The following is a 15,020-nucleotide window of genomic DNA, read 5'->3' as shown; positions in this document are numbered from 1 at the left end:
CAGAAAACTGGCTTAAGCTCTGAGTAGAAGGTACTTGCTCAAAAAGTCTGAATTAATTAATTTGTCCAATACATATTGTATTGAAGCATTGTACCCAAGTAAATACTTATGAGCTCATTATACTACATTTAGCAAGTTCCTAATTGGGATAAATTATGTTTCTTTAAATCCAATCTCAGGCTATTACTACATAGATCCAAACTTGCTGCATCTTAAATTAACTTTCCCCTCAAATCCCCAATATAAAAACAAACTCCACAAATACAATATATTTTTTTATTCACATAAATAGCAGTTTGCACATATAATCCATTTGTATATCCCTGATACTCCTAAGTCAGCTTTGAGCGATATAGTCAGAAACATCCTTTAGTCCTGTGCATTCGTTGTCCACGTATTCCAGGATCACATTTCCCCCGTTATGCAGCGGAGCTTCTGGGTGAGCCAGCAGAGAGAGCAGGGAGTCATCCATCTGGAGAGCCTGGCCTGTCTCAGGATGACAGAGACGCAGCTTCTGCAAATGGAGACATGGGTTGACATTGATACATATGACTCCTAACAACAAACTGAGGCCAATAACTTAGTTTTTTGTTAGGGATTATATGTATCAAAAAATTACAAGGTCACGCCAATAGTCCTGTGAAATAAATGTGACTTCCATTATATTTTTATTTTGGCTCTACACAACCACAAAAACATTACAATGGACAATATTTTCAAAGTGATCTAGTCACATGTTAAATAATCATTATTTCCATGACTACGATTATGCCCACAATTTTACATTCCAGCATTATTTGATGCTGGAGCTTCAGATAATCAGTCATTTATTGTAAACATTAAAGTGTCCAAATATATTTTTTAGATGTCTTTCTCTGTTTACCTTGGCTGTCAGAACATTGTTGTTGTTCTTGAGGCTGGCTAAAGAGGCTGCGTAATCCACCACTTTACCCACACTCCATTTTGAAGAGAAAAACATGGGCCGGCTGCACTCTTTGGCTTCTTTTGGAAGATAAACCTGAAAATAGGTTCTTTCTGTCTGGAAAGCATACACAACAACAACAAGAAGGCTTAAATAATGTCAGTGTTCTTGCAATTTTTCTAAATCAAAATTCCAGGTTTTTGCTACACTTTACTTGAAGACTCTTTTAAATTCATATTAACATAAAAATAGTCAAATAAAGGAAGGAGGGATGCTTTAGACAATGGAAGAGAGAATGAAGGAAAATATGGAAAAATATGTTTTTCAATCTAGAAAATACTGAAATCAAACAAATTAAGTCACAATTATGATGGGATGTGGAGTTGATTTTACCTGTGGCAGTCCCTTGTCTCCTGCAGCATGCAGCTTCAGTTTCATAAGGGCAACCTTTGCTGCAGTGGCAGCATTCTTTGCTCCTCTGCGCCCTTTGCTTTTGGATCCATCCTTTGACTCTGAACAGAAAGACACAGAAATGATAGAAAACTCAGTTATTAAAGCCATCAAGTGGTTACATTTCTGGATCTACAGTCCTGCAGAAGTATTCATATCCCATAATTGTTTTTTGTCACATTCATAAATGACTATGAAATGGCAAAAAAAGAGTACACATACACAAATCTTAAGCCATTAACCACACCCTTTACTCTGACATTCCTTAATACAATCCGGTGCAACTAAAATTCACCTAATAAGTAAATTAATAACTTCTTCGGTTATTTATTTACCAAATATGTGTAATGTATTAGTAATATAAATACAGTTGTTGGCCATTCACCTAAGATTACAGACCAGACAAGGACATCAATAAAAATCTAAATTCAAAAGAGATTGAAGGGTACAAATGCTTATGTAGTGTGCGATAAGAAAAAAAAAAAAGCCATCTGAATCCAAACAAAGTAGAGATTAAAAAAGAAACACTGCCTTTGGCTGCTTTTCTGACCTAAAATCTTCTGCACTAGCTCCTTTGTGGCTGCCATTCGAGGCTTCTGGACCTCCAACTTCTCACACTTGTGATCATCTTGATGACGATGGCTGCAAAAAATGAAACAGAATAGCAAGTGATTCAAAGATAAACCACAGAAGGAATCCTTCCCCTCACTTTTTGAAGTCTACAAAAAAAAGAAAACCTACGCCAAACAGAAGTGTTTTTCACATTGCAGACATAAAACTGGCAGCAATTCTTTTCCCTTACAGTCTTCAAACGAGCAGGGATAACTCGTGCTGCCACCAGCGGTCTTAGTTTCCCTTGTTACAGTTTCCTAAAGCAAAGAGTAAAAGAACATCATGAAGAAAACACAGTCATTGCTTGTAATAGATTTACAGTTTAGGTAACTCTGGTGAAGTAGTCCTAATCTTAGCAAAGAAAACCACTTATGACAGTAAGAAAGTACTATAAGCTCATCAAAGAAGCACTCATCAGTTCTATGGCTGCAGGAGAGCTGCAAGCTGTTGTCCTGGACAAAAATAAAGACATGACTGTATTGACTATTTGTCCCGAAAACTTAATTCCAAAATCGAAAAAATTCAAATCTCAAAAGTGATCAAAACAAAATGAAATAAACTCAAACAGTCAATACTGGGCATCATGGGTTCTGGTTTACGCAGTCCAACAAAAGGTCAAACAGTCAAAATGCTCTTAGTTGACTTTTATTCAGTCTTTTGCTAAAACAAGTTACAGGCTTCGGATAAACCTATCCTAACTCCTGCACCTGTTCTCACTGATAAAACTGACTGATGACAGACGGACAGGTAAAAAACCATATGACCACCCATGTGCCTAAAGACTCATCTAAACTCTACGTATTTATACTGTGAAACACACCCACTTCCCAAACTGAAATCAATTAACTAATTAAGTGAATTACTAACCAAAAACTTATTTAGAAACAACAAAATAAACAGTCTAATTATAAATCAACTACAAAACAAAAAAAATAAACTAAATAATCTACATTCTAAACTTTAACTGAAAATAATGGAGAAATAGCTCCTACAATGACCTACCTCTGGACATGAGTGGGCTTCTCTGCTCCTGTGCTCGAGACTGTGCAGGACAGATGTGAAAGAAAGAAAAAAGACAGCACCAACTTTACTGCACAGTTAGTCTTTTTCTTCCATTTCCAACTTAAGACTTTATTTCCATCTAAAATCTGAACAAATATCTTCCTAATTACAGAAACTACTTGCCCCTTAGATGCTTATTAAAAGAAACAGCAATTGTTCAAAATTGTTTCTATAACAGTCCAAATGTCAAAAATGGTTGAGTCCAGCTGGTTGAGTCTACAGAAAACCCACAAGTTTATATAAGATGACCAGACTCTTGTTTGATATTTAAAGTAATAAATCTGCAAGTAAAATGGACGGGAAAATGAAGAACATACCAGTAAACACCACCGCAAGAGTCGCACACAAATGGAAGAAAATCTGTAAAAGTGTAGAAAACAAAACAAATCAAATTTGGGATGATTTAGTTCGTGGTATTACACATATTGCAAGGACTGGACTCTACGAGCAGTAAAGAAACCAATTAAACTACATTTTATTTTTAATTAGTTATTTAATTAAAAATGCAAACTGTTTGTTAAGTTTAGAGGTGGAGTCTAGTCCAGCAGGTGCTAAGCTAATTAGCTGCTCGTTTCCCTGCTGGTGAAGAAAGCTAAGGAAGACCACTGCTAACTAACAGGCTAAGTATGCTAAGAAGACATTTGCCAAATCTTGCTTGGAACAAACCCACCTACAATTTAATATTTTGTTTATTTCTAACCGTTCTGGTGAAATCACAACGAACCTTTCAGGTTGCAGGAATCGACCTGACAGTGTTTACCAATTTCTAATTCAGCCATTAGCTAGCACTATTATTAACTGCGGTAAAGCTATCCGCCTCTTCGGAAAAAGCAGTAAAGCCAGCCTGCACTCGATTTTGAAGTGCGAGAAGGCACAAGGCGTTACGGCGATCTTCTTCTTCTTGTGTTTTTTTATGGCGGTTGGCAAACAACTTATAGGTGCATTACCGCCACCTTCCAGACTGGAGTATGGATCAGATGTTAATCCGCCATAATCTTCCCATAATAAAAAAAATCCAAACTAATTTGTTACGGCGACCTGCTTTACAATTTCCTTTCAAAACAAAAGCGCACCTCCGGTTTATATTTGATTCATACTTTAAATTTCTTTCCAGCAGCTATAAAAGTTTATTAACACCCAATTAAATGTACGGTTCTTTTAATATTTCTTAAAAGTACAGTGATTCAGTTACAGACAAACACCAACATGACAAGTAATTTAACCGAAGAAAACGTTAGTTCAGCCAGCTGCCCTAACCTAATGGCTGCTATTTTACCCTTTGGCTGAAATAATCTAATTGAAATGCCTCTTTCGGGGTGTTTGTCACATTGTGAGGGATATTTAATGGTGTTCACATGGACCTAAAAAAACAAAATAAAACTGGAAATATATCCCTTTGGAAATAGTATACACTCTTGTTATTATTGCTCAAACTCATAGTAGCCTATTATGAATTGACCTAAACAAAATATAATTAATGATTAGTATTTATTTTATAAACTATGGGAAAAGGGAAAGACTTTTAAAACATACTTATAATTCTTTTTGTTTTATTTAGTGTCTTAAAGTTAAAACACGGCAGAGAAAGGCATCATGACGTCACAGGTGTAGGTAATGCTAACAGGTGTGTCCATTGGTGCTCTCACTGGCTGGTTTGAACTAACCTCACGAAGCCGTCGAACAGGAAAATCTGCAACACAACACCCGCCTGGGGAGTCAAGTGAAATACAGAAGGTCGTCACTATCTCGGACTCCATCGAGTTCGCCTCTAATTATTTTGGACTATTAACGTAGTTTACAGTAAAAAAAAAAAAAGAAGAAGAAAGAAAAGAAGAAGTCTGAAAATGAGTAAAATCTCGAAGCTTTTCAAAGGCAGCTCCAGCTCGGGGTCATCATCCAGCTCTTCCTCAAAGTCCAAACACCACCGATCGAAAGGAGGACCGAGTCCGCAGGAGGCCATCCACAGACTCCGGGAAACCGAGGAAATGCTGACGAAGAAGCAGGAATACCTGGAGAAGAGGATAGAGCAAGAAATAGCCACAGCCAAGAAGCACGGCACCAAAAACAAGAGGGGTAGGTCTTCATTATGGGTTTTCTAGGAAGTATAACACCTGCTTTTTCTGCATTTAAGTCATGATTTAGTAACATATCAGAGCTTAAACTCGCCACATGATAAAAGCTTTCATAAAGAATTGTCTTGAATAACTTCCTCCTAAGTCACAATCACATTTTAGTTCAAGTCATATAAACAGACATGGATAGCTATATGTTAATTTAAAGTGAGCTTTTATCATTTTACTTTGTGATAATTCAAACAAAATGACAAACATGAATGTGAACATTTCTGTCCAACTTGTCTCAGTCTTTTCCTGTATCTGGTTTTAGAAACTATATTAAAAATATAACCTATGGTTTATTCTTCCATTTCTCCTCCTCCTAGCTTGAGTTTAAACTTCTGAACTTGAATTTCATTGTCAGAATCAGCACTTTTCACAATTAACACAGAATAGTTCAAGGATTAATTTGTAACAAGTTTAACCTGAAGGTATCCATTGTTTTTATTACACCCCTGGTCCAAGTGGAATGCAGTATTGGATTGCTGAAAACATGACCTTCATAGCATTTCCTGCTATTCTTATTTACACAACAAAATGTAAATGATCCAAAAATGTACGAATGGATCATAATAGAGAAGCAATTCGCAATAATTTCTCCTTCCTGTGGAGCTCTACCCAACGCAAAATGTTTTCTTTGCTGCATTATCTGTGAATCACCAAAGACTAAAACTAAATGCAGCAATGTAAAGGGAGGAACCCCGAGTCTGAGCTTTGGACACACCCAATTCTTGTCCGACAGATGATAGAAAGGGATAAACGTGATTGCCAGGGTTTATCACAAATCATCACCTGAGATATTCTGAAATGGATTAATCTTCTGCAAGTGAATGGAAAGAGTAGGAGACTTCTTTAAGGCTGCTGACAGACAGTGTGCAGCAACAAGTCAGGAATTGCATCGGTACATTAATCTGTGCTCCACAAGCTTGTAGAAAACTCAGGTCTCTCAGGCACGCCGATAAAATGTGTAGCATGAACCAAAGACTCAGAAGATTCTCTGCTCTACTGACCACTTTAGTTAACAGTTAAGTTTGTTAATTAAACTAAGTAAAACCTGGCTGCAAACAAAACATATTTCTCCAGATACTGACCTGGTGTCTTGCTGTCAATATAAAGCTATCTAATATTGGACTTTCATAAATCAGGGGCTGATCAAAGACAAAGACGTAATTCCATTTTAAACATAATAATGCATATTGAATTATTGTAATATCCAGTTGTGGATGTTTATTTTGTCAACATTTGAATGTGAAACTGCTTTTATTCATTATTCAGCAGAATGTCAGGTATTTAAATACATCGACCTTGAACCAAGTCCATTTCAGATACAAACATTTTTTTTCCCTGAGGTAAATTTCTCTGGAAACTCTGATTGGCTTGTCTCAGACTCCCCCTCGCTCATTGCCTGTCTCATATAGTGCTCTGAAAACATATTTTCTTCCTTACATATTTCTTTTTTGCTTTTTTGGTCAAAGTTAAAAGTTTCTGATCTGTAACTAGACAACTCAGAAAGAGCCCTTTGTTACTTGCTGGTATTTGTAGAATAGATTTTTTTTTCCAGTTGCATAACCCATTTAGTGTAGTCACGAACATATGGCTGGATGTTGTTTTTCATGATTCCATCACTTACAGCAATTTGTCCAGATTCTAAAGCAACCCCAGATCATCACACTACCACCACAAGGGTTGACTGTTGATATGGTGGCAGGATGCACATCTTCCAAAAGATCACAGTTTGTCTCGTTTGTCCACATAACATTTTCCTAAAAGCCATCATGTTTCTTGGAAAACGTTAGATGGACCTTTGTGTTCTTTTTAGTTCAGAGAGTGGTTTTCTCTTTGGAATTCTGTCAGGAAACCATTTTTGCCTGGTCTCTTTCTTATTGCTAAAACATCAATACGATGTTTCAGCATTGAATGAGATGGATGATCAATGATAATGTTTGGTTTATGACATCAGTGGCTACAAAGTACTATGACAGTATGACAGAAAAGCATTGTGTTTTTGAATTCATAACTGTTCAAAACTTTGGTGTACTTTTATTTTAGTAACAGGTACATGCCAAGATGAACTGATGTGAGAATTAATGTGATTTTTTTTTCTCTTTTTTTGTTTACATGGTCTGTTTTCTCTGGAACAGCTGCGCTACAGGCTCTGAAGAGGAAGAAGCGCTTGGAGCAGCAACTGACCCAGATTGATGGCACGCTGTCCACTATTGAGTTTCAGCGGGAGGCCCTGGAGAACTCGCACACCAACACGGAGGTCCTCAAGAACATGGGCTTTGCTGCCAAGGCCATGAAGCAGGTCCACCAGAACATGTAAGGAACTGGGTACAAACTATTTTAAACGTGTGTGTTTTGGGTGGGTGCATCACCTGATTGATGCATAGAGAAATTCTTTTTCTTATTACAGCATTCAGATAATAAATATTGTACACCAGATTAGAATTTGAACTTGCATCAGTTGTATTTTATTTTTCTCAGGGACGTCGACAAGATTGATGATCTGATGCAGGACATCACTGAGCAGCAAGATGTGGCTCGGGAAATCAGCGAGGCAATTTCCGGGCCGTTCGGCGAGCAGTTTGATGAGGTTTTTCAGTTTTCTCCACCTTCATCTTGAGATGGGTCTTTCTTGCTTGTTTTTTTTTTTTTTTTTACTCATGTTGCATAACTTTTAGCTAGTTCTTGCTTTATGCTTGTTAGGATGAGCTCCTTGCAGAGCTGGAGGAGCTGGAGCAGGAGGACCTGGAGGAGAGCATGAAGAGTATGGGAGGACTGCCCAGCGTTCCCAGCTCCAAACTGCCCTCATCACGCCCCAGTCGTGCAAGTGAGTCCATCACGCAAGCTTACATGATCATGTTTGTATTTACAGTTCCCTGCAAAAGTATCACACCCTTTGATCATGTGTTTTAATAGTATATGCCAACAAAAAGTTAGCAAAATTGTGAGGTAGAAAGTAAATGGTGCATAATTTTCAAACCTTTTGTTACATAAAATCAAATACTAAGGAGTAAAGACCATGTGCAATACAATTTTCCTTCAGCTTCCTAAACTCTGCACCAATTTATGTTGGTCTATCACATAAAACAGAGTGAATCTGTTGTAATTTGATCAAATGTCGGGGTGCAAGGCACTGTATTTACATTAGGAATTAGTGTTACTTAAGTTATATGTACTTATAACTTAATAGAACTTGATACAAAGTAAAATATTGTGAAGCAGGTAGATGAGCCAATTGGTTGGAGAGGCCTAAACAATGGAATTACAAGATATTAAAAGTTAAAGTTATCTAAGAATGTCTAGATGTTTGTTTAATTATCTGCCTCATACATTGAAGGTAATTAATAATAATCTCAGCTCATTATAGAGAATACAAGTAGGATAACCTTGATTTAATCATTTAAGTTAACTATTCATCTTTTTTTTGCTTTTTTTTATAGCAACTAAGAAAAGGGTTGAAGACGACGATGACATGCGTATGCTGGCATCATGGGGAACATGAGTTTGTTAATGAAGAGAAAGCATCATTGAACACTGTAATGCCGACTTTTTGTATTTACTTTTCACTTATTCAAGGTTGTTGAAGGTTTTTAGGAAAATTGAGAATGATTTTACCATTTAAGATTTTTTGATTAATGATCTAAAAGCAAAGGAATACAACAATAGTTTAGGTTTAGGTTCTTTTGTTAAGAATATGCTGCACTCATGTTTTTTGTCTAACAAGGATATACTTAATGCTATTATTCCACAGGGCAGATCTGCTACTTCTGCAGTTGTAAATAAATGCAGGTTCAGACTAAATGTTGTAAATAACATTATAATCTCTGTCTAACAATAAAACTGACTCCTACACATTGTGTCAAGTTACTTTATCAGAAATGACTTTTAGTATTTCTGCGTATCCTGATGGAGTGGAAGAAACCTCTGGCTGAATGCACTGCATCAGGAGCAGCTTCTGGAGCAGGGGTCCTCAAATCTAGGCCTGAAGGTCTGATGTCATGCAAATTTTGAGTCAAATAATAAGGACATTTTTGTTAGAATGCTGCATAATTTTATATTTGTTTATTTTTTATTTGGATGCCAAATAAAAAATGTCCACCGTCTGTAACATCCACGTTTAAGGAGTTTTTTGTGTGTGTGTGTGCGTGTTGTTTTTTTTATACTTCCGGTCTCCTTTTGTTCTGCTTTTACTCTGAAAGGATTGACCGGAAGTAACGCTGACGTTACGCTTTTTCCGGTAACTTGAGTCATCATCAGGAGGAAGTTCTTCGAAGAACGAAGCGCCCGAAGTGAATTGACCCCCTCAAAGAAGACTTTATCCCGGGATAAAACTGACGATGGCCGACAATACACCGAAAGACACAGCAGGTGAGGCAAAGCGGCCTCCATCCGGTTAATTTAAGAACTTTTAAAATAAGTATTTATCGCCACCGCTGCTGACAAAATTAGCATTAAAGTTAGCAGACAGTTTTAAACTAAAGAAACGAACAAAACTTGGAAACTTCTTCCTATTTCCTGTTGTTATAAACATCGGATACTTTGTTTAGAGTTTATATTTCAACCTTAGAACTACATACCGCTGCTTAGCTTGTGTCAATGAATAATTAACTTCTTTGACGTTATAAAGTGGTTCATTAGGCAAACATTTCAACAACAAACTCATATTTAGAAAGCAAAATATATGCAATTTATCGAAGATTTTAGACAATATATTGAATCATTTCATATTTAAATATTTATAGATTTTTTCGTATAGATGACCATTATGGTATTAAGTTCTTTCTTGGTAATACAACTTTGTAAAACAAATTACTAAGGGTCTTAATTTAAAACTCCTACAGCAAGTCTTCATGGATTAAAACATTCTGAAATAAAAGAGGTTTCAGATATATTATCAGGAAATTGGGTCTTTAAGGAGTCTTACTTTTAGTGGACAGGAAATAGGAGTAGCCTTGAAACTAATAGGGATTTCCCTATTGTGAAAAATGCCCTTAAATAAAGTCTCAACAACGTACACGGTGTGTTCTTTTCTCTTTAAACTAAAGACCAACGTAATGATAGAAGCAATAAGAAAATAAAAACTAATTACATTTTAAATAGTATCACATATATTATCATTTGAATAAAGATGATGAATTATATCTGTATTATTTGCTTGTGTTATTGCAAAGTATCCTGACAGATACATGTTGGTCTCTGGATGTTATTTGTTTGGTTTTCTCATATTTGTTTACAGAATAGTTTGTTGTGAACTTTTACCCAATGTATTACCAGAATAAATACCAGCATTGTGACTACAGAGTTCCTATGAAGTCTTTAAATGTATGAAAAAGCAAAAGCAAGGCTTGCTTTTTAGATTTGTACAGATTTGGCTGTAAACATTCATAATAAAGGAAAGTGGGAATTTACTTTAACTATAGATCACCAGATCGGTGCATCTTTAGATACAGGAGATTGGAAAAACACTTTCACTTTAAGATGTGATCTTTTGCTGACGTAAAACCCAATTACTGTGTGATACAAGTCAACTTGCACTAAACTTAAAATCATTGGGTTCTTTTAAGAATATGTGAATTTCATGAGGTAACAATCCCAAAACAGACAATTGCTAATAATTTCTTAATAAACCTATTTTCATATTTATTGTCAGAGTTAAACAGAACAAATACCATCCACATTTACACTGGTAGTTGTGTTATGTAAAGAGCCTTAATACATCTTTCCATATTGAATGATTTCAGAAAAAATATCAAACTACAGTAATTTTGCAGAATTTTCTGAAAGGGATATTGATTATATGCTAAAGTAAATTTGATTTTCTTTGTAAAGGTTAATGTCCATCAGTTAATGGACATTCAGTTATTTCATTAAATATCAGTTATTTCATTATTTTTATCACAATTTCACTTCTCAAGGAGGATTGTGTCTAGGATCTTTTATTTAGAAATCATGAAACGTATTTAGAAAGTTTGCCTGCCCTTTCCAAGCTGGATCTTTTTAATTGAAATATTTTTAGTAACCTGAAAAATGCTAAGCTAGGGCAACTGCCAGAGAACATGACCTAATTATACAGCTAATATTAGCTTTGTATTCCTAATGCAAGTTATCCTAAATTTAGCTGGTGTTTAATGTAATATAACTATAATAACTACTGTAATATTATGACAGAAGCAGTAGGAGTACATTAATTGTTATTTTTAAAATCATGACCTATATATTTTTACTGATATTTTATGTTTTTGTTTTAGAATTTTGTGTAAATGCTAAACCATAATGTTTTTATATGACATATGAGGATTTTTTTTTACACCTATCTACCTTAATAGTGATAATGGTACACTGCACATGTTTGAATGAACTAGAAACCAATTGTTTAAATATGACTACTTATTAAAGTTTTTCCTTGGTTATTAGATGATGCCCGCTCACTCTAACTTGTGTAACCTCTGTGATTGCAGCCAAAGATTCTTCTGGGCCAGAGAAAGAGACCCAAGAGACAGCAGCTCCAGAGGTTCCAGAAGCTCCAGCTCAGGACACGGCATTTCTGCCTGAAATCCGCCTGGTGGTGTTAGGATGGAGGTGGCCGGGGAAGAGCCTGACAGCCAACACCATCCTAGGCAGAGAGGAGTTCCACCTGGAGCGAGCGGCTGAGTTCTGCGTCACCAGGGACACGGAGGTAGATGGCCGCCAGGTAGTAGTGGTGGACACTCCCGGCTGGTTCTCTGCGCAGGATACCCCACCCTCCTATAAACAGGAGCTGGTCAGGGGCGCCTCTCTTTGCCCTCCGGGTCCTCACGCTTTCCTGCTGATCATCCCCGTGGGCATGTTCACGGAGGTCGATCGCGCACGCATCGAGGAGAATGTGAGCCTCTTTGGGGAGCACGTGTGGAATCACACGATCGTGGTGTTCACTTGGGCGGAGGTGTTGAAGAAGATCACCCTGGAGAGATACATTCACAGGGAGGGCAAAGATCTGCAGTGGGTGTTGAGGAAGTGTAAGAAGAGGTTCATACTTATTAACAACAGCATCTTTGGGGAGAATCCCCAGGTGGGAAAGCTAATGAAGAAGGTTGAGAAGATGGTGGTAGAGGAAGGAGGCCACTACAGTTTAGAGGTGAAAGAGAAACCTTTGGATGTGAACCAGAATCCAGCCAGGCCGGCGCAGGAGCTGGGAGCCCGACCCAAACAGAACTCTGGACTGAACCTCTCGAAGACCTCGGAGGCAGAGCAGACCTGCAGTGAGTAGTGATTTCACGTTATTTCATTAGGTTACACAGAATCAGTCTGTAATACAGGCTAAGATGTTAGATTTAATAATTTTGTTTTTATGGTGCCGCTCCCAACTGCTTGTTTGTACAACAAATGGATCCACAGAAAACTAAAGGTCCTCCAATGTTCCACTCTGTGATTATTTTTCCCTTTTCTTTTTTTATAGCTATCTAGTTTTACTGTTTTGCTTAAAGTTGTCATGTGACCAAAAGAGGGTGAGGAAGACTGATGAGTCACAGCTCTCTCTCTCTCTGGGAGTGGATCACGTTAAACACGACTTTCATGCCACACCGAATACAATCAGCTTCTCTATACAGAGTTCACCCTTTTTCTGCTGTTAACTTACGTTTCCCCAGGTTCTTGTACAATCACAGTATTGTGTTTGGGTCAAAAATAGTGTTGGGACTCCAGTAAAGAATCTAATTCAATTAATTTGTAATTAATCTCATTTTAATCAAAAACCACATATAGGCAGAATAAGAAATATTTTCTATTTAAAAAGACCCTTTGTTTTTAATTTGTGATTTTGGTTATTCAACCATCGCGTTTCAGGAACCCCTGAACATTCCTGGAACTTTAAAAAAATACTTCTTTAGATATGTGAACTATGGTAGCTGAACATCTGTGCTGCTGTGTTTCATTGAGATGGTGCTGCTGTACTGTCTCAATGTAGGCTTGAATAACTTTCTTTTTGCACAACTTGCAAACAACAAGTCTTTTCCAGCATCATACTGGATCGCTTTTTAAAAATGAACCCCCAGTGGGCCAAGAGAAGCAGCTTTTGTCATCCATTATTGTTGTTTGTGGATGCCGCTTGTGCATCTGATGTACGGATGTGCCAGAAACACAATGCAAAGGTTCCAGGTTAAAATGAACAAAAAACAGTTAATTGTGTTACAGTTTTTAACACTTAAAATTTATGTATTTAATTATTAAAAATGTCTCATTACAGAGTAAAACAACTTTCTTTTTGATGCTGAATTTTAAGCTCAACGTAGCAACCAAATGCCAATTTGGATGCAAATTACAATTATCCGTTTTTGTTTTATTTTGGGGAGAACAGATAAAATAAAAAACAATAATGTGGTGAACACGTTTAACTTTATTGTGGATTTTCTGTACAAAGCTAATATAATGACAGCGGTTTATAAGAATGCATATAGACATCAAGTTAAGTGAAGTTTAACTCTTTTTCTCTGTTTGGTTCTAGATTAACGAGACCCTGCATGTTGATGGAATCGACTTCTGACCGAGACACATAGAAAAAGGCATAACTGTAAAACAAAATGTTACTGAATGTAGAAAAACGTATGAATATATCATATTTAAAGTAATACTGAGGCATGTTCTTGAGGCCTTTTTAGCAAACGCGTTGTCCAAAGATGATTATTTTTTTATCCTGGTATTTTGTTTGGATTAATTATAGTGTATGTTTTCAGTAGAGGGAGGTGGGTGTTTTACTATTAAACAAAGAAGCACAGGCTGTTACACACAGAAAGTGGCCGTCGTTATCTTCAAACTGAGCACTCCTTAAAATGGCCGACACTGACAACAGGATTGCACTACTAAACTGTCACCATTATTTACTGTTGATGAGCAGATCGATTTTTTTCAGAAAATTCCCTTCTTTTGTGACCAAAATGTGAATAGTTTAGTTTTGCTGCAATGTTTCTTCCACTTGTCTGTGTGCAACTGTAAAGCACTAAAGCATTTATTGACTTTTCCCTGCAAAATGCTGTCCTAAAGCACTTCTTGTTTACTTTAAACAGATGTTTATAGTAAATTATGAGAGAGGCGGTAGTTTTTTGGGGGAAAGTGTGACCTACTTGTACGTTTTTTGTTTTTTTTTACCTTCTGAAATCCCAGTTGTCACGTTATTATGCTAACATTTCCTGTTACTTTGTGCATGTTCTTTTTCTATTGTAAATGATTTATCTTTTACTTTCTGACAAAATAAATGATTGCAAGGCATTTGTGGGTGTCGTGTGTGATGTTTTTCTTTTTTTATTCTCAAGCAAATATTATATTTATTATCAGTTAATGTACATTTTCATCCTTTCAATCATCCATCCATCCATTAATTTGACAATCCATTTTTTTGATCCCATTGTTCATCCATCATTCTATTTGTCTCTCCAACATCTTTTGATCCTCCACTTATGCCTGACCATCTAATATTCTGTTCTCCCATTTATGTCCACCCATCCATTCATCAGTCTCTTTCCATACATCTGACCTCTGTTCATCCTATCCATACATCCATTTGTTTGTCTGTCCATCCTGATATCCATTCGCCATCCTTTCGTCTATCCAAAAATCTGTCTGGCATCCATTCCTCTTCGTCCAACAATCCATCCACTCACTCCACACTCGGTGATTTGTGCAGAGCTTACACTTAAAGACAGACTCCTGTAGAAATATTCGCAGTAAACTTGTAGAAAACTGCTGCAATTATACTTAAAAAAGGTTTGAGAACTCTAAACGTGTAGAAAACTGGAAGATTGACATACAACTGACTTCAGTTCTGCAGTCTATCTCAGGCTTAGTCCCTGTGGCACTGATTCCATTCAGTTTGCTCTAAATGGGAT

The 15,020-nt window shown here is 36.7% G+C and overlaps 3 protein-coding genes across 4 annotated transcripts; 2 read left to right on the top strand and 1 right to left on the bottom strand.

The window, feature by feature from the left end:
- Positions 1 to 262: 262 nt before the first annotated feature.
- Positions 263 to 3,915, bottom strand: zfand1 (zinc finger, AN1-type domain 1). The gene is made up of 8 exons (XM_032551559.1): positions 3,771 to 3,915; positions 3,364 to 3,406; positions 2,987 to 3,026; positions 2,114 to 2,241; positions 1,923 to 2,014; positions 1,316 to 1,434; positions 884 to 1,039; positions 263 to 514 (listed from the first exon to the last, which is right to left on the bottom strand). The coding sequence occupies exons 1-8, from the start codon at positions 3,823 to 3,825 to the stop codon at positions 338 to 340; spliced, it is 810 nt and encodes a 269-aa protein (XP_032407450.1). The 5' UTR covers positions 3,826 to 3,915; the 3' UTR covers positions 263 to 337.
- Positions 3,916 to 4,687: 772 nt separating this feature from the next.
- chmp4c (charged multivesicular body protein 4C) lies at positions 4,688 to 9,271 on the top strand. Its single transcript, XM_032551560.1, has 5 exons — positions 4,688 to 5,119; positions 7,302 to 7,479; positions 7,645 to 7,753; positions 7,867 to 7,990; positions 8,604 to 9,271. Exons 1-5 carry the CDS (start codon positions 4,891 to 4,893, stop codon positions 8,663 to 8,665), a joined length of 702 nt encoding a protein of 233 aa, XP_032407451.1. The 5' UTR covers positions 4,688 to 4,890; the 3' UTR covers positions 8,666 to 9,271.
- A 114-nt stretch (positions 9,272 to 9,385) lies between these two features.
- gimap4 (GTPase IMAP family member 4) lies at positions 9,386 to 14,403 on the top strand. 2 transcript variants are annotated; one of them, XM_032551558.1, is made up of 3 exons: positions 9,389 to 9,531; positions 11,622 to 12,401; positions 13,643 to 14,403. In XM_032551558.1, exons 1-3 carry the CDS (start codon positions 9,501 to 9,503, stop codon positions 13,645 to 13,647), a joined length of 816 nt encoding a protein of 271 aa, XP_032407449.1. In that variant the 5' UTR covers positions 9,389 to 9,500; the 3' UTR covers positions 13,648 to 14,403. The 2 variants fall into 2 exon arrangements, with proteins under 2 accessions (XP_032407448.1, XP_032407449.1); XM_032551557.1 differs by lacking the exon at positions 13,643 to 14,403 and having other exon boundaries at positions 9,386 to 9,531; positions 11,622 to 12,409.
- The last annotated feature ends 617 nt before the right edge of the window (positions 14,404 to 15,020 follow it).

This window comes from Xiphophorus hellerii, chromosome 21, assembly GCF_003331165.1.
Source record: "Xiphophorus hellerii strain 12219 chromosome 21, Xiphophorus_hellerii-4.1, whole genome shotgun sequence".
Taxonomy (NCBI): Eukaryota; Metazoa; Chordata; class Actinopteri; order Cyprinodontiformes; family Poeciliidae; genus Xiphophorus; species Xiphophorus hellerii.
Note: the sequence above shows the minus strand (reverse complement) of the source record. Positions and strands in the feature narration are given on the sequence as shown.

What these genes read in the sequence shown, in the direction of transcription:
- chmp4c (XM_032551560.1), top strand. Translation starts at nt 4,891, where the DNA reads ATGAGTAAAATCTCGAAGCTTTTCAAAGGCAGCTCCAGCTCGGGGTCA. An exon ending in AAGCAGGTCCACCAGAACAT is followed by an intron (nt 7,480 to 7,644) that starts GTAAGGAACTGG and finishes TATTTTTCTCAG; the next exon opens with GGACGTCGACAAGATTGATG. An exon ending in TCGGCGAGCAGTTTGATGAG is followed by an intron (nt 7,754 to 7,866) that starts GTTTTTCAGTTT and finishes TATGCTTGTTAG; the next exon opens with GATGAGCTCCTTGCAGAGCT.
- gimap4 (XM_032551557.1), top strand. Translation starts at nt 9,501, where the DNA reads ATGGCCGACAATACACCGAAAGACACAGCAG. An exon ending in TACACCGAAAGACACAGCAG is followed by an intron (nt 9,532 to 11,621) that starts GTGAGGCAAAGC and finishes CTGTGATTGCAG; the next exon opens with CCAAAGATTCTTCTGGGCCA.
- zfand1 (XM_032551559.1), bottom strand. Translation starts at nt 3,825, where the DNA reads ATGGCTGAATTAGAAATTGGTAAACACTGTCAGGTCGATTCCTGCAAC. An exon ending in AAGCCCACTCATGTCCAGAG is followed by an intron (nt 2,242 to 2,986) that starts GTAGGTCATTGT and finishes TCTTTGCTTTAG; the next exon opens with GAAACTGTAACAAGGGAAAC. An exon ending in ACAATGTTCTGACAGCCAAG is followed by an intron (nt 515 to 883) that starts GTAAACAGAGAA and finishes CTCCATTTGCAG; the next exon opens with AAGCTGCGTCTCTGTCATCC.